At 50.6% G+C, this 18,110-nt stretch overlaps 1 protein-coding gene across 3 annotated transcripts; it reads left to right on the top strand.

The window, feature by feature from the left end:
• The first annotated feature begins 116 nt into the window (after nt 1-116).
• Nucleotides 117-17,798, top strand: KPNA6 (karyopherin subunit alpha 6). Of its 3 annotated transcripts, none has more exons than XM_057397901.1 (14): nt 117-245; nt 8,896-9,122; nt 9,728-9,823; nt 10,103-10,202; nt 10,483-10,577; nt 11,328-11,459; nt 11,676-11,764; nt 12,758-12,857; nt 13,824-13,987; nt 14,768-14,846; nt 14,998-15,123; nt 15,670-15,797; nt 16,101-16,279; nt 17,062-17,798. In XM_057397901.1, exons 1-14 carry the CDS (start codon nt 242-244, stop codon nt 17,244-17,246), a joined length of 1,704 nt encoding a protein of 567 aa, XP_057253884.1. In that variant the 5' UTR covers nt 117-241; the 3' UTR covers nt 17,247-17,798. The 3 variants fall into 3 exon arrangements, with proteins under 3 accessions (XP_057253884.1, XP_057253885.1, XP_057253886.1); XM_057397902.1 differs by having other exon boundaries at nt 8,896-9,029; nt 17,062-17,794; XM_057397903.1 differs by lacking the exon at nt 117-245 and adding an exon at nt 8,528-8,655 and having other exon boundaries at nt 8,896-9,029.
• The last annotated feature ends 312 nt before the right edge of the window (nt 17,799-18,110 follow it).

Raw genomic sequence — 18,110 nt, 5'->3', positions numbered from 1 at the left:
TGGGGGGGGGGCGGGTGGGAGCAGGGGGTGAAGGGGGGACACGGGAGGGCAAGACACGGATTCCACGCCCGGCCGCTAGGGGCCGCCCGAACGCAGCGGGTGGAAGGAGCGGCCCCGCCCCGTCCGCGCGCTGAGGAGGTTTGTCCCCCCGCGGCCGCCGTCCGTGCCCGTCGCCCTCCCTCTGCCGGCGCCGCCATATTGTGGCTGCCGCCGCTCGGGAGCCGCCGCCGCAGGAGCCGCGATGGGTGAGCGCGGGCAGCGGCCGGGGCTCGGGGAGCGGGGCTGGGGGGCACCGGGAAGGGCCGGGAGCGGCCGCGGCTCCGGCCGGAGCAGCGCGGGCAGCGCGGCCTGTGAGCCCCCCGGCACCCCGCACCGGGGCTCCGGCCGCGTCCCCTCAGCGGCGGCGGGCCTGGCTGGCGGGGCGCGGAGTGCGGGCCGGACCGCCGCCGGTGCTGCTGCTGCTGAGTCATCCCGGCACGGCGGGGCCTGCGCCGGGAAGGGCGCTCGGAGCCCCTGGGGTGGTCCCAGCCCGGTAGCCGGGCCGCGGGGCGGGTGCCGGGGGTCCTTGGCCGCTCTGAGCGGTAACGGCTCGGGCTCAGGGAGCGGCGGGTTCAGCGCTGGGGCACGGGGGCTGTTTGAGCTGCGGGCACCGAGGAGAAGGGCGTCAGGGCTGCGGTGGGGGAAGGAGCTGCCGCGGTTGGTGCTGCCTGAAGTGCCCGTGGCGCTGTCAGTCCCCTGCGAGCCTCTTCTGGAGCCTGTAAGAGTTTAGGGCAGCTTAAAGCCATTCCTGTCCCTACATCCCTTGTCCCAAGCCCCTCTCCAGGTTTCCTGCAGCCCCTTCAGGCACTGGAGCTGCTCTCAGGTCTCCCCTTCAGGAGCCTTCTCTTCTCCAGGCTCACCCAGCCCAGCTCTCTCAGCCTGGCCCCAGAGCAGAGCTGCTCCAGCCCTCGCAGCATCCCCATGGCCTCCTCTGGCCTCGCTCCAACAGCTTCAGGTCCCTCTTTGTGCTGTCGCCCCCAAAGTGGACACAGGGCTGCAGATAGCACTCTCAGAGAGCTACAGATAAGTCATAACTGAGCGCTGCCCTTCAAAAGGCACTTCAGTAGCAGCAGCCTCTTCTTGTTCCTTTGGATGCAGCCTGAAACTGAAGCTCCCTGCTCAGGGAGGTGCCTTTTCCTTGAGGCTTCAAGTAGTAAGGCAGGGTTTGAATGGGTGAAGTGGGTGGGAAGGCCAAGCCTGTGGCAGGCGTGTTCTCTGTAAAGCAGAGTGAGGATCCTCAGGGGGGGTTAAGGTTTTACCACCTTTCACCTTGTCTTGGAACCAGATTTCCCTTCAGAAGCCTTAAAAATGGCCTTTGGGGTGGGATCCTGCAGTGTTCCAGGCCAGGCTGGGCAGAGCCTTGGGGTGACGTGGTCTGGTGTGAGGTGTCCCTGCCCGTGGCAGGGGGCTGGAACTGGATGAGCTTTTTCATCGCAAACCATTCTATGGTTCCATCGGGAGCTCTCCCTCCACCTTCATCCTGGGTTGTTCCAGGCCAGGTGAGTGGCCACAAGCCTGCGTGTGCCGCGGCTGCAGCGCCTCCCATCCATGGCAGCTTTTAAAACTGAATCCATAGCTTGAGATGTGAAACCTTGAGGTAGCACAAGGGCCTGGGGGGGAGTGTGAGTGCCTGAAAGCTGCTGCTGTTATCTGGAGCCGAGGAGTTCATGCAGAGGAGCTCCCCATCCTTCCCCATCGTTGCTTGAAGCAGGGATTGAGAACTCCTTGCAGTGAGGCAGTTACATTCAAATAGTTCATCGTTTAAAGGAATCAAGGCGTTGCTTTTGCCTAACAGGGCTAAAGGGTGGCAGCTCAGCCCTGTTACTCCTTGCGGGGTGCAGGCTGAGGGTGCGTGGTGGCTGTGAGCAGTCGTGGTGTTGGTCTTGCCTGCGTTCTTAGGCACGCTGCTGGGTCTGTTCTTCGTTTGCTATGCAAATGGCACGTCTGGCTGCCTTTGCAGTGCTCCTCAGCCTGTGGAGCAGTGTGTGATGCTCCGTGCTTCACAAAACCTTCGTGGCTGATGGATTGAGGGAGTTTGGCTCTTTTGGCTCTGTTTGCTGTGTTCAGGAGAGCAAATATGAACTTTGTAAAGGGGAGCTCGATCATTAAAGGAATGTAATAGTGAAAGTACGAATTCCTGCAGCCTCTCAGCTTTAAGCTGTTGTGCTGGCAGGGTCCAGCTGAACTCGGATTTGCTTTGCAAATCAGTGGTGGTTGTTTCTGGAGCAAAGCACATGTTGGGAAGGATGAGCTTTTGCTGGAACTTGATAGCCCTCTAATCATCTCTGGTCGGTTTTAACCTCGTATAACTCTTGTGGGTCGAGTTTGAGTTGACTTAGTTGAAGAGCTAATCCCTGCTTAAAGAACTGTAACAAAGGACTCCCTGGCCTTGGGTGACGCTGTTGTACTTGGGAGCCCACTCACTCTTCAGGAAATCTGAATGTCTCAGAATACATCAATTGTGTGGAAGAGGACTTGAAGCCCCAAACCTCAGATATTGGAGGTGTAAAGATCAGGAGGAGGCAGAGTTGAAATTAATCACTTAGGATAGATGTAAGGCAGGAGCTCTTCCCTGTGAGGGTGCTGAGGCGCTGGCACAGGGTGCCCAGAGAAGCTGTGGCTGCCCCATCCCTGGCAGTGTTCAAGGCCAGGTTGGACACAGGGGGTGGAGCAAGCTGCTCCAGTGGAAGGTGTCCCTGCCTGTGCAGGTGGGTGGAGCTGGGTGAGCTTTAAGGTCCCATCCAGCACAAACCATCCCATGTACAGGTGAGTTCTTTGAGACAGCCCGGAAGGAATCCTGGTCTTTGACCATCGGGAAGGACAAGCGTGCTGTGGGGCTGTTGTTTTTCCCCAGAGAGGATTTTTGCCTTTCCCTTCCCCCTCCCCGGCCACATCCATGGCACTGCTGCACATTCCAGCAGTGATATCACATCACTGGCTCTGGGGAGCTGAAGCAGAGGGGAGGGAGCCAGTGGTGGCTGCTGCCCCAGCAGCCAAACAGGGCTTATCCCCTGGTACAGCAGGGCCCGCAGGGCTGGTGGCAGCCTGGGGTTAAGACCACTCTGAAAGAGAACTGCCTCTGCCTGTGCTTCTGTGTAATAAACCCTCCAACAGAAGAGCAGCAGAGCAAACATAGCAGCGTGAGTGATGGGATGACAGAACTTGGCCACTTTTCCAGCAGCTGGGGTAATTCCAGGGCTGTAAGGGAAAAGCCTTGAATTGCTGCTTGTTTGACGGGACTTCTTGTGTAGTTGGTCTCCTGTCAGCACAAGTGTGTAGCTTCCTTTCCCCTCTGTGGCCTTCTGAGCAAGTGAAGGGCGTTTTAATTCACTCCACATTATCAGTGGCATGTTCAATAGGGGAATCTGTTCTTGGCTCATTTCTGGTAGCAGTTCAGAGCTGTCTGTTTATACTGTACAAGTAATTCAGCTACTTTTAGGTATTTATTACACCCAGCTTCGTTTAGCCTGTACTTCGGTAGCATGGATTACTTGGGCTTCCTTCCGTGCTTTCAGTTGAAATCACAAAGTTGTCCTGGACGTGCTTCTTCTCGAAGAGAACTCTCCAGAGACATTAAGTCCGTATCCATCAGGAGGAACCTTTCTGCTGTGTTGTAAAGAGGGTGCTTGAGCTCTTAAGAACTGACTGAAGACACGTCCATGGAGTGCTGTAAAATGCATTGCACAGCTGAGTTTAGGAGGGGTCCTGTAGGAATATGTATTTAGCTCTGAGCCTGGTCAAGCAGGGAGGCAGGAGATGGGAGGTTCCTCTGGGTTTCCAGGTAAGTGTATGGAAGTGTAGGAGAAACCCAAAGGACAGAGTCAGTAACGTTTGCCAAATGAAACTTAGTAGTTTGCCGGATGTGTTTTGCTACTGCTTGTCCCATTTAGATGGGGTTTAATTGTAGCTGTCCCAGTTTATACCATCACAGGGAAACTCAGCTTGGAAGGAGCCTTTGGAGGATCTGCCCCAGCTGGGAAGCTTTGAAATGTACTCAGTGGAAATGTGGGTGCTGATGGGGTTCATTTCTTCTCCCCTCTCAATGCAGAGCTGCTGCCTTCCTGACTGGTGAGGCTGTGCTGTGGGTATGTGTCTCATGCCCAGCACCAGAACTGTACCAGATGCAAAGATTGCCTTTGGGAAAAGGGGGTTTGCCTTAAAAAAGGCCTTGTCAGATGTGTCAGTGTAACTGTTTCTCTGCCTTGTCACTTCAATCTGACTCAGCAGCTCGAGTCCTGATTTAGACCTGCAGTGACTCAGCTCAAAGTCTTTTAGCAGCAGCTGAGGAAGTGTTTGGAGTAAATGCTCTCTGTAATGCAGAGAACTGGGAAGAGCATCCTCTGGAAAGGAGCAGGGATTTGTTTCTGATCCAGTAACATCAAGAAGCTATTACAGTCTTAGTGATGACCCTGGAATTCCAGTTTGTGACTGAGCTGCTGGCGCTGATGCCGGCTTTTGCACAGGCTTTGAGGGCTCTGCTGAGCCTCCAAAGCCAAACTTTCACACTGGTTTTCCTTCCCTTTAAGTGGTAAATACCTTCTCATCCTTCAGTACATAAGGATGAGCCTGTGTCCTGGCTTCAGCTGTAGCAGGCATTTTTCTCCTTCTTAGTAGCTGGGGCAGCGCTGTGGTTTTGACTTTAGCCTGAGAACAAGGCTGATAACACACCAGTGGTGTCAGTTGTTTACCCCAGTCAAGGACTTCTCAGGCTCATGCTGTGCCAGTGAGCAGGGGTGATTCCAGAGGTGGTTAGCATTCAGCAGTTGTTGGTGTGGGGACTCTGTACTAAACATGGGCTGTGTGCTGGGAGGCATTGCACTGATCATGGCTTTAAACCCCCCCCTCAGGTAACCATTCTCTCTGGGGACACTAAGGAAGTTGAGTGGTTTCAGGTGCACTTTTAGTAGTGAGGATGGAGCTAACAGGCTTCTTTTGGAAGTTACAAAGCTGTGTTTTAGCTCCTTGATGCTCGGCAGCCCTGGAAGGCGTTGCTGTTTGGTTTACATCTGTGTTTAGCACAGATTGCTTTGTGCTCTGAAGTGACCCCAGCAGATCATTGCAGCCAGTGGTTAACAGTGAGCAGAGTTCCTTGGCTGACACTTGCCTTGTCTCTCTGACTCGGGATGATGGAGCTGCAGCTACACTCGTGCTGCTGCTTTAGTCTCAGTCCTTGTTTGTGGCAGCAGGGGCTTCCTCAGCTGTCAGTGAACTGAATTACACACTCCCCTTGTGCTTGTCCCCGTGCAGAGCCACTCACAGAGCTGAGAGCTAAAAGGTAATGCCTCTGACACTCAGTCCACGGGCCCCAAGCTTCCCAATTGCTGCTCTTTCCCCAGGGCAGAGGAGTCCCTCTGAGCCAGGAGCAGTGGGTGTTTATGGAGCCTTCCATCTGCCTGGTGCCTGAGCAAAGCTTTACCCAGCTGTGCTTTGTTAAAGCAAGTCATCAGATGTACACTGGGGCTCAGAACCTGTCCTGCAGAGCCAGGGTTACCTCGTGTTCCATGTTCAGGAGGCAGAAATCACTCTTTCTATGTGCAGGCTCATAACCCTTAGACCTGCTCAATTGCCTGAGGCCAGGGAATTCCTAGAGAAGTAATGTTTTGTCCAGGCTCTAAGAACACTATTTTAAATGGAGTCAATCTTGCAAGTCTGAAGTTGTTTTCTGGTGTGATCTCTGGGAGGTTTTGGTGCAGACAGCAGGCTCTCGAGAGTTCTTGGTATTCGGAAACAGTGTGAAAACTCTTTTGTGGAGCTCTGATTTACAGAAGGAGCTGGGGGAAAGCTCTGCAGGCTCAGGTTTTTAAACACCTTTTCAACAAGCTTTTACCTCTGCAGGTTTTCATTCTGCCCAAGAAAGGTGAATTGGATGGAAGAGGTTGAGGTGAGGGTGGTGGGGCACACTGAGCCCCTCTGTAGCCAGTGCTCAAGAATGGCAGTAACCTGCTGAGGAAGCACGGATGCTTCAGAGGGACTTGCAGTAGTCACTTCTAACTGACCAGTGGAAAGGGAACAGGTAGAGGTTGTACTTTGGGTCCAGGGTAATCTGAGGGATGCAGAATGTGGAGGAAACCAGGTTCCTAGGAACACAAGGCTGCCTCTTGCAGCGGGAAGGAGTTGAAGCATGAGCAAGGGCCTGGAACTGGAGGGCCTGAACTGACTGTTAACCCTGGTGGTGAAAGTGCCTCATTCTAACCCTGTCCTAATTCCTGATGGTTTTCCTTTTCTAATGCCATATTCATGATATTCCAGTAGGGGTTTCCCTTTAGTATAACAGGGAAATGCAGAGCCTTAAACTGCAAGGTGAGGAGAGTGCTCTGAGACCTCCCAGCATGTTGGGGTGTGCTCAGCCCAGTGGTTGTGCAAGCTGGGAGGCAGATGAGCTGTCATGTGTTGCTTTGCTATTTATATGACTAACTGCTTGGTAATCCAGCATATGGCATTAACTCCTTTAAGCACTTTTCCCTCCTCCTTGTCTTCAAAAACTACCTTTGAATTGGAGCCTTCAGCTTTCCAAAGGGAGGGAACAAATTTGACTTTGTTTGGGATTCTGCTGTAATCCTCAGAAGGAAGCCAGGAACTCTCACTCTTTTGTGTGGCTGATGAGCCATTGGCGTTGGGGCAGCAATGGGGCTGCACTGAGGTAACACTGGTACTTAAATAGATCTTGTGAATGCACATCTCTGTGCAGGTGCCACACCTTGCTACTGTCAGATCAGATAGAGCCCCCCTAAAGCCTGTAGCGGTTTTAAAAGCCTTTTCTATGTTCTGAATTAGCTGATTTTCAGTTAATAATCAATTCTTCAATCTTAGAATCATAGAATAGTTTGGGTTGCAAAGGACCTTAAGATCATCCCGTTCCAACCCCCTGCCATGGGCAGGGACACTGCACACTGAACCATGTCACCCAAGACCAATCTTGCCATACAATGCTGCTGAGAAAAGGGATAGACAAGTAAGAGTGGTTGCATAGTTCCTATGATCTTCAGTCTGCTCTTTGCCATGTAAAGAAAGTGCTGCCAAATACCTTTAGGAACAGGCCTCTGAAATCCTGACTTGTGAGAGGTGAACTCGGGGGGAAGATGAATGGTTTAATGCAGGCTTCACAGTGAGGCTGCTGCGAGGTAGAGTGCACTGTTGAGTATGGCATCAGCAGGTTTCTTGCCTTGGTTTTATGGAGGACAGGCCCTATAAAATGGGGTATTTAGGGAAGGGACAAAAGGTAGATTTCTGTAAGGCTCCAGATCTTGCAGGACCTCCTGTAACTTGGTTACTTCACCCCTATGGTCGGTTTTGAGGCTCTGTGCTTCTTCAGTGGTGCTCAGCCTGATGGACTCCCTCTTTCTTACAGCCTCTGGCCACTCACTGTCCCCTAAGCAAGTTACTGATGAAGACTCTAACTGTGGACAGGGTCAGTGCTGTGTGCCAGGGACCTGCATCTCTTACAGTGGAACTGACCAGAGGAACTTGGAGTTTGGGGTTTTTATCTCTTGCTTTTCAGAGGCCTTTCCTCTTGCTGTTTTGGGAAGAGAATTCCCTCCTAATAAGATGCTGTGAAGTCGCTTGCCTTTTCCCCACAGTGCTTGCTGCCTTTTTAGGTGGTTTGGGGGAATCCTAGAGCTGAAAGGATTTTGTCTCCTCTCCTGTCAAAACATGAATTTTCCCAGTTTCCTCTTCCCCTGGCACTGAACCCTTGGCTGTTTGTGTGTTCTATATATATGTGTGTGTGTGTGTGTGTGTGTCTTCTCACAGGTTCCTAGCAGGAGGGCAGTAAGGTCTGAACCATCTCCAGCTGACCTTGGAGCAGCTCCAGAAGGGCTGGAGGCAGTTGATAAGTCAGACTGAAGCTTTCTGTAAGCAACGTGGCTGAGGAGTGCCTGAAGCTGGAAAGAGGAGGGGAAGGAGGTAGCACTGCAAACCTTCACAGGGCACTTCTTCCACCTGCCCTCAGCAGTTGGATGGAAGCAGATATTGGTGACCAGCAGAGTTCTGGAGGAGAGGAAGTTGGTCTCGGGGTTGATTTGCACTCTGATGTTGTGTATCGTGATCGCTCCTCTCCTGTCCTGAGAAAGGCATGGACATTAAGCAAGTAACTGTAAATGGGAGAAAGGGAGAGTCTGGAGAGGTGCAAGAAGGAGTTGACACGGGCAGAGCAGTGGATTACAGCTGGATGCAGCTGGGGAGTTGATACCCCTCTGTCCTCGGGTTTCTCCTTGGCCCTGCTTGCCTTTCTTTCCCTGTGCCAAATAGTGGAGTGTCACTTCCCTGACTGGGAGGCACATTTACACTCACCAAGAAGGGCTGCGTGAGGCAGATAGGAACCAGCAAAATAAGTAGGTCAGGTATTGAGCCCTGGCAGTACCTGGTGGGACAGACATGGCCTGTACATGACGTGCAGCCCTGCTCTCTGCAAGGTCTGCTACCATTGTTATAGCATCAAGGCCACAGTTTGCCTGGGGGTCCTCTTGGCTTTTTGCTGCGTGTCTGGGGCAGAAAGTCAAGGTGTGGTTTAGGCCATGATGACACAAGGGAAGGAATTTCTGCTTAAAACCAAAGTGGAATTTAGTTGTGCATCCCCTGAGGACAGTGAAGCCGTTTGTGTGGGAGCCTTTCACGTGGGTGATAGCCTGATGCTATCCAATTGGGTCTGGGCTCCTTTTGGAACCTATGGATTATGCTTCCTAGAAACTTCCTAACCCTCTTTCCATAGCAGCCTATGACATGAGCTAAGGTTGGGATCACATCCTAAGTCTGATCTGGCTATTCCGTGCTGCTTCACGTGCCCGGGCTACCTTGTCAGCAAGGCTGTGTGGGTTAACGAAGCAGAGAGCTGAGGCAGGCGGTGTCTTCTCCTCCCAGAGACCATGGCGAGCCCTGCCAAGGACAACTATCGAATGAAGAGTTACAAGAACAAAGCCCTAAACCCCGAGGAAATGCGGCGCCGAAGAGAAGAGGAAGGGATTCAACTGCGCAAACAGAAACGAGAGCAACAGGTAACTGTCACCTTGAGTAGCTTGTGTACAGCCTTAACACACCCAGGATTGTGCTGCTGCCTAACTGGAATCTTCAAGGATCTGTGCATTAAGGTTCGTTGGCAGTCCTCTTATTTTTCCTGTTCTAACCAACATCTTGCTTTTCTCTTTCTCTTCGTACCCGGTGCAGAGCACACAGCTCGTATCCAGAGCTTTCCAAGCACTTTTTTTCCTTGGGGTATTGGAGGTTTTTGCTCACAGATCCTTGTTGGTAAAGGGGTGTTTGGATTAGTTGGTGAATGGGACTGTTTCCCTGAAGCAGGAAGCACAAGTGGGAGTATGGGCTGCACGTAGTAATTTGGAGCTGTGGTTTTCTTTTTGCCTTGGAGGTCTATGAACCTAAGAGGTGCTGTGTGGCTCAGACTGTTTGCTCTGTCAGTGCATCACCTACCAGCTGCCTTCTCCCTGGTTTCCCTCACTTGTTAAGTCCAATTCTGCACTTGCAGACCAGTGTCTGAGGGCAAGACTTGGCATGTTTTATTACCGGGGTTTGGTGCCAAACTAGGCTTCAGAGGGCAGAGCTGTTAATGACTGCTTCTCTGTTCAGGTTGGGCTCAGCCTAGCTGACAGTATCTTGTTTGAGGAACAAGAATGTCTAGTTATGAAGACTATACATCATTGCTTTCTAATAATGCCTCCTGTGTTTTGGTCCTCCCCAGCTCTTTAAAAGAAGAAATGTGGAACTGATCAATGAGGATGCCTCCATGTTCGATAGTCTCCTTGTGGATCCCTACGTCAGTTCCACCACATGTGGGGTAGGTGCCTTATTGTGATCATGCCTGTGGGTAGATTTAACAGTGGGGACAGCAGAGAGCTGACAACCTTGAGAGGTTTTTGCTTTCTCACTTTTGAGAACGTTGCAAATATCACTCTAGTGAACTGGAAGAGTCTGTCAGGAAGTAAATAATGTGCTGAGATCTCAAATTTGTATCTTTGGATTACTGGCTAAGCCCAAAATCATGGTAGGCTGTCAAGGACTGTGATGCCTTAGTGTGAAATGGAACCCTTGTTCTGTCTCCTTTGCATGCTTTCAGGAGGGAGTGATCACAAGAGAGATGGTAGAGATGCTTTTCTCAGATGACCCCGACCTACAGCTAGCAACCACTCAGAAATTCAGGAAGTTACTCTCCAAAGGTAAAAGTAACTCCTTCCTGCCATCAGCTCTGCTGTAACCTGTCTTCTACAAGCATTTGTGCTTGTATATTGCTGGACAGAAGCTTCGTAGCTTTGAGCCTGGGGGGAAGAAAGCTAGAATCCTTTACATTGTAATGATTTCTGGTTGTATGAATTACACAGAAAGTGTTTGTGGAGAGTTGCCCTGCTGGGTTTGGTACCAGTTGGGATCATTCAGTTCATTGACAGCTCATCCCCTGGTAGACCTGCGTGCTCTTTTGACACTGTTCTGCTGTTTCAGAGCCAAATCCTCCAATAGATGAAGTGATAAACACTCAAGGAGTGGTGGACAGATTTGTGGAATTCCTGAAGAGGAGTGAGAACTGCACACTACAGGTAAAGGAGATGCTGCTGGGGAATCATCGGGGCATGGAGCTGTGGAACCTTCACAGCTCAGCAACCTGAGCCCACAGGGGCTATCAGGGAAAAGTGGTGTCTTGAACCTGAAAGGTGCAGGTTCTGTGATGCATGGGAGAAGGCAAAGGGAGCCTGTAATGCTTAGGCAAGAAATGAAATAAATGGCTCTGAATTAAATTCTTGGAAGAATGCTGGCAAAAATACCATAGTTGAGCCACAGCAGAAGGGAATTTGGCCTCCCTGTCTTTGCTGGGAGCCAGTGGAGTCATGGAACATGTGTGTGTAGGAAGAAATTGGGTGAGGAGAAGCCTTTATTGGAGGCTGTTAAGAACAGGTGAAGAGTCTGTTAGAAAGGGGTTAGGTAGAGCTGATGCTGCCATGGGGCAGAGGGATGGAAGTGATCTGCTCCAGGTGTGTTTGTGCACTGTGTGTCTGCACCTTTCTTGCTGGAAGATGGTTGTATGGGTGAAAAGATGAGGTGTGACTGGTGATGTCTTCTGCCTCCCGCTCTCCTATCTATCCTTAGAGCCTCCAAGAAGGCATTTAGCAGATGTGGCTCTTTAGTGCTCAGGAAATTAAAATCCTTTCCTTCAAATATGGAGCTGTTGGGATATGGTTTTTCTCTCACAACCTTTTTAATAGAAGTCAAAAGCCACAACTTGCTGGCAAATATTTTGCTAAATCAGGATTATTTTAGTCATCCTCTTGTCACTTCTTTGCTTGTTCCAGTTCGAAGCAGCGTGGGCACTGACAAATATTGCATCAGGAACTTCCCAACAAACAAAAATAGTAATTGAAGCTGGGGCAGTTCCTATATTCATAGAGCTGCTAAACTCTGACTTTGAGGATGTTCAAGAACAGGTAAGGTTCACTTCTTACTGTGGGGTTAGGGAGAGAACCACAGTGGGGTTGCCTGTGACGAAAATGTGGTGGTAAAGCTGTGTGGCCAGTGTCTAACAACTGGCTTCGGTTCCAGCTTGCCTGGAATGACAGGGAAATGCTCTCTTAGCACACTGCCCTCTTCTTCCTCTGTTCAGAAACTGTGTGAATCCTAAAACTGTTGCTGTTTCCTTTCAGGCTGTCTGGGCATTGGGGAACATTGCTGGAGACAGCTCTCTGTGTAGAGATTATGTCCTTAACTGCGCTATTCTTCCTCCCTTATTAATGTGAGTAGCCATGAATACTTGCCAATCCAGTTCCTGATGTCCCAGTGCCCTACAGCAGAGCCATATTTGCGCTGGGTGAATAGATTCCCTAGCAATTCATGGTGGTGATTGCTGGGAATCAAACCATTGGTACCAGTTAAACCAGCAGTTCAGACAAGTATCTGATACCGAGTGGGACTTGGTAGCTAACATGCCTTCTCACAAACCTTTACACTGTGCTCAGTCTGAAGCTGGTGCTGTGCAGTGTGCTTGTCTTTCTGGAGTCACAGTGCTCACTGTGTCCCCCTCCAGATGCCTGCTCTTTGTGCTTACACTGTGGATTTCAGGGGCTTGTCCAAGTGGGTTCCTCTATCTAGGGCTGACGAGAGGGAGCAGGTCTTTGTACCCACCTCCCCTCTGCAGCTCCTGAGCATGGTGCGTGCCCACCAGAGCCAGGGCTGTCTGTCAGACACGTGCTTTCACTGCTCTGGAAAGAATGAATCTTTATCCTGGCCTTGGCAAACTGCTGCTTTAGCACAAATGGATTGTTACACTGCTACTTCTGTCAGTCACCTGGCAGCAGTGACTGCTGACAAGTCCTCAGCCCACAGGACTTGCTGTCCTCATTAGAGTGGAGTGACAGCAGTTCATGTCCTCTAGTGAGGACCGTCTGACCTCAGACAGGGTGTGAGCGGCTGCCTGGGCTGAATTTGAACTTGGAACTGCAATTCAACTAACTTGCCCTTCCTTCTGTGACTTCTCTAATGTGGAACTTGCCTTCTTGACCCACATCCCTTGGTGGTGGTAGCAATAAAAGCTCTTTATCCTAAGAAGTAGTTGCATGTCACTTCTCTTCTTGCTTATGGAGAGGCTCAGGCGGCACACAGCATGGCTTGAGCTGCAGCAAGTGGAATAGTGGTTCGACTTCCTTAAAATCATACTGGTTCTTTTCCCCTTGATTCCCTTGCTGGCTTCCACATCAAGGATGATAATTCCTGCTACTTGTCTCTTTAGGCTCCTTACGAAGTCCACCAGGTTGACAATGACACGAAATGCTGTCTGGGCCTTGTCAAACTTGTGCAGAGGAAAGAGTCCACCTCCTGAATTTGATAAGGTGAGAGGAAAAGCCTTGTTGGCAGAGGGGTGATGGGGAGACACCCAGGGTCCATGGTTGTCTCAATTCTTTTTGACTGCTGGACTTCTCTAAGTCACTCTGGGGGGGGGAACAGGGTGAGGTTCTCCCTGCTGAGACTCATTTTCCTGCTCAGCAGGTGCTTATGTACCCATTCATTTTCTGCCGAGCTCCAGTGGCAGCCCATCAGCTGGACCCCTCAAGGAAGGGGCAGGCACGGGTTTCCCTGTGAGGCAGCCTATGCTGTAGGCTTCCCTAAACCTTTTTAATCAACACTGGAATGTTGAGACTTCACTCAAATTGTGACTGAAAACTTGATTCTGAGACCTTTAAATGCTACAAAACAGGACTCCTGGAGCGGTGGGAGCTTTCCTCTCCCCCTTTCCTGGTGTGCTGCTGGCTTTTCAGTTGTCTCATCCTTCTTTGGTAGAAGAAAACCATTCAGATCAATGTTTTCACCCTCAAAGCCTGAGAGCTGACACTGTTCAGATTCCATCCCTCACCTTGGGATGAAATCTCAATGGAGTGTCATATCAAATCACTTATAAATGATCAAAGTACTCAGAGGTGGAGCTGTTGGTGGTTGCTGCTCTGAATACGGAGCTGTTCGGGGTTATCAAGAATAAGAACTGGAGCAGTGCTCTTCCCCAAGATGTGTAAGGAGCTTCCAAATGGTAGCCTGCACAGTAGCACTTATCCCAGGAGTCCAGACTTGGTCCTAGAGGAAGGGATGTAATTTCACTTTAGCAATAACGCTGCTGAAGTAACTTCAGACCCTGATTATAAGGTGTGTGAACCAACAAGGAAGCTGCTGACTCTAGGGGAGGAAACAGTGGACATCCAAGACTTGTTATCTTGCCAGTCAGCACAACCACGTGGTGCTTTGCATGCAAAGGTGGTGGTCCTGGCCACAGCGTGACTAATCTGGGGTGGTGGCTGTTGTTGTAGGTGTCTCCCTGCCTGCCAGTGTTGTCCCGGTTGTTGTTCAACAGTGACTCTGACCTGCTGGCAGATGCCTGCTGGGCTCTTTCCTACCTATCAGATGGTCCCAATGAGAAAATCCAAGCAGTTATTGACTCGGGAGTGTGTCGGCGACTGGTGGAGCTCTTAATGTGAGTACCTTGTCTTGCTGCTTCAGCCCAGTGAGACTGGGAAGCGTGTGCCTGAGCCTCGGTTCATGTCAAAGCCCATCAGAGCACCCTTCACACCTCTTGTGTGCATAGGATCCAGGTAGTGGGTGCTGTAGCTGACTTCAGAGCAGTGATGACATAGGAGGGTCTGAAGCAGGTTGAGAGCTGTAGTTTCCTGTCTTTTCTTTCTGAGAGAAGCTGGGTTCCTCCGATGTGCTGGGATAAACTTGCTAAAGAGAGGTTGGAATGGTGCTTCTAACGTGTGAGAGAGGACAGCAGTGTATCTTGTGCTCTCAACCTTCAAACATGCTTATGGAAGCCTAGTTCCTAGGCAGATCCACAGGTGGCAAAAAGAGTGTCTACCAAAAATCACCTTGGCTTTGTTGCTCTGATACCTATATGGGAACTTAGATAAAATACTGGAATGAGCCTCTAACAGCTTCAGAGCTGGGAGACAGTTGCTTCCAAAATTCTCCTGAAATATTCTGGGTGTTCTCATTGGGTTAACATCTTTTGGTCAGGAAGGGGGGGTATGTAAGAGGTGAGGTCTGTAAGAGGTGAGATCTGTAACTAAGCCATCTGAAGATGATGGAGTTAGGATGAAAATCACTGCTCTGTGACTTTGTTTTCAGTGTCAGTATTACCGTGTGCTAGGGGGAGGGATTGTAAGCAGACAATGCAGATGGGTTGCTGGGGAGAGAATCTTCTGCCTGTGTGTGATCTGATAGACTTGGCTTTGTCCTTGTGCCGTTTCTCCTGCAGGCACAACGACTACAAAGTGGCCTCTCCAGCTCTGCGAGCAGTGGGTAACATCGTGACGGGGGATGACATCCAGACCCAGGTGAGGGAAGTGCCTGTCTCCCACGGAACAGGGAGGTTCTTCCTGCTGAGGCTCATCCTCCTCTGCAGCAGCTGTTGGAGTGCCTGCTTCATTTTGTGCCCAGCTCTGGACCTGACACTGCTGATCTCACTTCTGCTTTCTTTCTCCAAAGGTGATTCTGAACTGTTCAGCCCTGCCTTGTCTCCTTCACTTATTAAGTAGTCCCAAGGAATCAATCAGGAAAGAAGCCTGCTGGACTATATCCAACATCACAGCAGGAAACAGAGCGCAGATACAGGTAGGGTCTTCTCCAGCCCGCCTGCAGTGAACCTCAATTCCGAGCTCAGCATTAAGGGTTCTCAGCTTTTTTTCCCTGGCAGTCAGAGGGTTTGTTCACATCTCTCATTCTGCAGTAATGTGCAAATTTGCTGCTCCCAGCCATCTGCCAACGGCGCTAAGAAAAGCTTTTAATGGTACCAACAAAGACTGGGCTGAAATGAGTGCCACAGGTTGGATCACTGGAGCAGGAGCAGATACAGCCCCTGCATTTCCCTGCTCTGTTAGAGGTACCCCTTTGAAAAGCTGGAGCTTGTTGAGTTGTAATTTATCCTTTTCGTGCCCTACATAAAGGCAGATGAGTGATGGGAGCACTGCTCCAGTATTGCTGCAGTAATAGGGGTTGTCTGCTGTGGGCTGGTTGTGGGATCAACCGTCTTGCATTAATAGGATTTGGCTGAGGAATTGCTGAAGAGCACAGCTTGGAAAGATCTTTTGCATTGACAGATGGAGGTGGAGGTTTCTGTCACGTTGCCAACTCAAACCCTTCTCGTTGCTCTCTCCCCAGGCAGTCATAGATGCAAACATCTTCCCAGTCCTGATAGAGATCTTGCAGAAAGCAGAATTCCGCACGAGGAAGGAGGCAGCGTGGGCTATCACCAACGCGACGTCAGGAGGAACCCCTGAGCAGATCAGGTATTCCCTGGGGCTCCTCTTGGGGGACAGCTGTTAGTGTATGGAAGCTTTGTCTTTGTGGGAACCGTGAGACAAGGACAAGGGGGTGATGTGGAGAACCTCTGGGAGGGTACCTGAGGCAGAGCTGGAGCTGGATCGTGCCCTGAGCTGGGAATTGCAGCTTCCTTCAGAATCAGGAGAAGGAAATCCAATCTGCTTCCCCCTCCCTCTTCAGAGAGCTCAGGCCAGGCTAAATGTCCAAACCTGATGACAGATTGAATTCCACATCCTGAGCAGTGTGTGTTGCCGGTGCTCTCTCTTCAGATACTTGGTAAACTTGGGTTGTATCAAGCCTCTTTGTGACCTGCTGACTGTCATGGACTCCAAGATTGTCCAGGTGGCCTTGAACGGACTGGAGAACATCCTGAGGCTTGGAGAGCAGGAAGCCAACCAGAGTGGGACAGGCATCAACCCATACTGCAGTCTGATTGAGGAGGCCTATGGTAGGTTGTGGCCTTGGTGCTGTTGGCTTTGAACAACACAACTGTGTCTGTTAGTTCTGTTGTTGCTTTTCTGCTGTGCTAAAGGATTTAGTGTACCCCAGACTAGCCAAGATTTGTCCCAGTGGTGTGTTTAGACTCTTAGGATTTGGGCATAGGACAAAATACTTGGAAGTAAAAACTATCCTACTTCTGGTCTATGCTTCCTAGACCTGCAGCCGAGCTGATAATTGTGGCTTGTAGCAGGATTAATCAGAAACGAGCTGAGCTAAGTAAAAAGTGACACTTCTAGGTCTAAAATTGCTCTAACTGGACCCAGTTATAACGGTGGATGTTCCATGGAAATCCAGAGAGGCTTCACTTTTCCCTGGAGCAACTTAATTTGGTGGGTTTAATTAGGACAGGGAAAGCTGCTGCTGCCCTTCCACTGGAGGCTACTGGGGCAAGCGCTGCTTCCTTCCCCTCCATACCCCCAGCAACTACCAACCTGCTTGTGCCACTTGGTTTAACCTCACTGAGATGTGGGCTTGTCCCCAGCAGAGCTGGGGGTGCAGCTGCTTTAGCTGTGTCAGTGAAACAGGCTATTGAAGAGACATGAATGCTGCCTGATAGGAAAGCCACAAGCAGCTCTGGAATAGCTTTATATGTTGGTGCTGCTCGCCAGCCCCAAATGTGATGCAGACTGAGGTCTTGCAGTGAACAGGGGAAGGGTGGAGGATGGATGTGGGGTTGCAAATACCAGGATCCCCTCATTTCATCACATTCCATTTCTCTTTCCCTCCAAGGTTTGGATAAGATAGAGTTCCTACAGAGCCATGAGAACCAAGAGATCTACCAGAAGGCCTTTGACCTGATTGAGCACTACTTTGGAGTAGAGGATGACTCTGCTTTGGCTCCCCAGGTAGATGAGAACCAGCAGCAGTTCATCTTCCAGCAGTCCGAAGCCCCCATGGAAGGTTTCCAGCTATAATGTGCCCGGGGCAGGGAACAGAACACCACAAACTTGCTGGAAAGCAACCGAGAGCAGCTGATCATCCCATCCCTTTCTTGCACACAGGAGGCCAAGCACCCACTCCATCTTTTAGGAAGCAATTCTTCCTTCAACCAACTAAACCAGTGCTTTGCCGGGACGGAGAGAAGGGGATGTTCTTACACTTCTTTTTCTTTTTGCTGCTGCATCCATGTCTTTAAAGCAGGCATCTGGGTGGAGGAAGGACACGGAGGTGGCAATTGCACCTCTGGGTTTGGGTTATTTTTTTTCCCCTTTGTGGTGATCTCTTCCCAAATGTCACTTCTTAACTCGGGTACTTAATTGAGATGGCAGCGATGGGTCGGGTAAGAACACAAGTAGCAGTAAGCGTTCTGACAGCAGTAATTCTGCAAGCCCTGGGTTGAGCTATTTAATGATTTATTTTTTCCTTTTTTTTTTTGCACATGTTACTCTTTATTAAAGACTCTAATTTGCCAAGAGCAAAGTTTAGCCCTGGCCTTTCTGCGCCCTTCCTTCAGCGGACAGTCCTCTCGCACCTGGGCCATGGTCCCCTGCAATACACTGTACATGGACAGAGAAATGGGAAGTTCTCCCACTCCGGGGAAGAGTTTTTTGGGGGAAGGCTCCTTCCCTCGGCATAGAGCTGTTGTATTTTGGTGATCTGTTTCTTGAAGAACTACTTGTACCATTCACAAAGGAGAGAAAAGAAGCAACAAGACCCCTAAAGCTGATAACTGTGAGGAGGGGAGGGGGAAGCAGAGGCTGTGTTTGCATTTCTACTGATGCCTCCAGCCCCGGGCCTGTGGCCACGGTGAGAGCCCACCTTCAGCTTTACATGAAATC

This window comes from Pezoporus wallicus, unplaced genomic scaffold (genome assembly GCF_028554395.1).
Source record: "Pezoporus wallicus isolate ANWC-B61680 ecotype Strahan unplaced genomic scaffold, APGP_CSIRO_Pwel_v1 contig_10769, whole genome shotgun sequence".
NCBI lineage: Eukaryota > Metazoa > Chordata > Aves > Psittaciformes > Psittacidae > Pezoporus > Pezoporus wallicus.
The sequence above is the reverse complement of the archived record's forward strand: the minus strand, read 5'-3'. Positions and strand labels throughout refer to the sequence as shown.

What these genes read in the sequence shown, in the direction of transcription:
- KPNA6 (XM_057397903.1), top strand. Translation starts at nt 8,553, where the DNA reads ATGATGACACAAGGGAAGGAATTTCTGCTTAAAACCAAAGTGGAATTT. An exon ending in ATTCTTCCTCCCTTATTAAT is followed by an intron (nt 11,765 to 12,757) that starts GTGAGTAGCCAT and finishes TTGTCTCTTTAG; the next exon opens with GCTCCTTACGAAGTCCACCA. An exon ending in GGGATGACATCCAGACCCAG is followed by an intron (nt 14,847 to 14,997) that starts GTGAGGGAAGTG and finishes CTTTCTCCAAAG; the next exon opens with GTGATTCTGAACTGTTCAGC.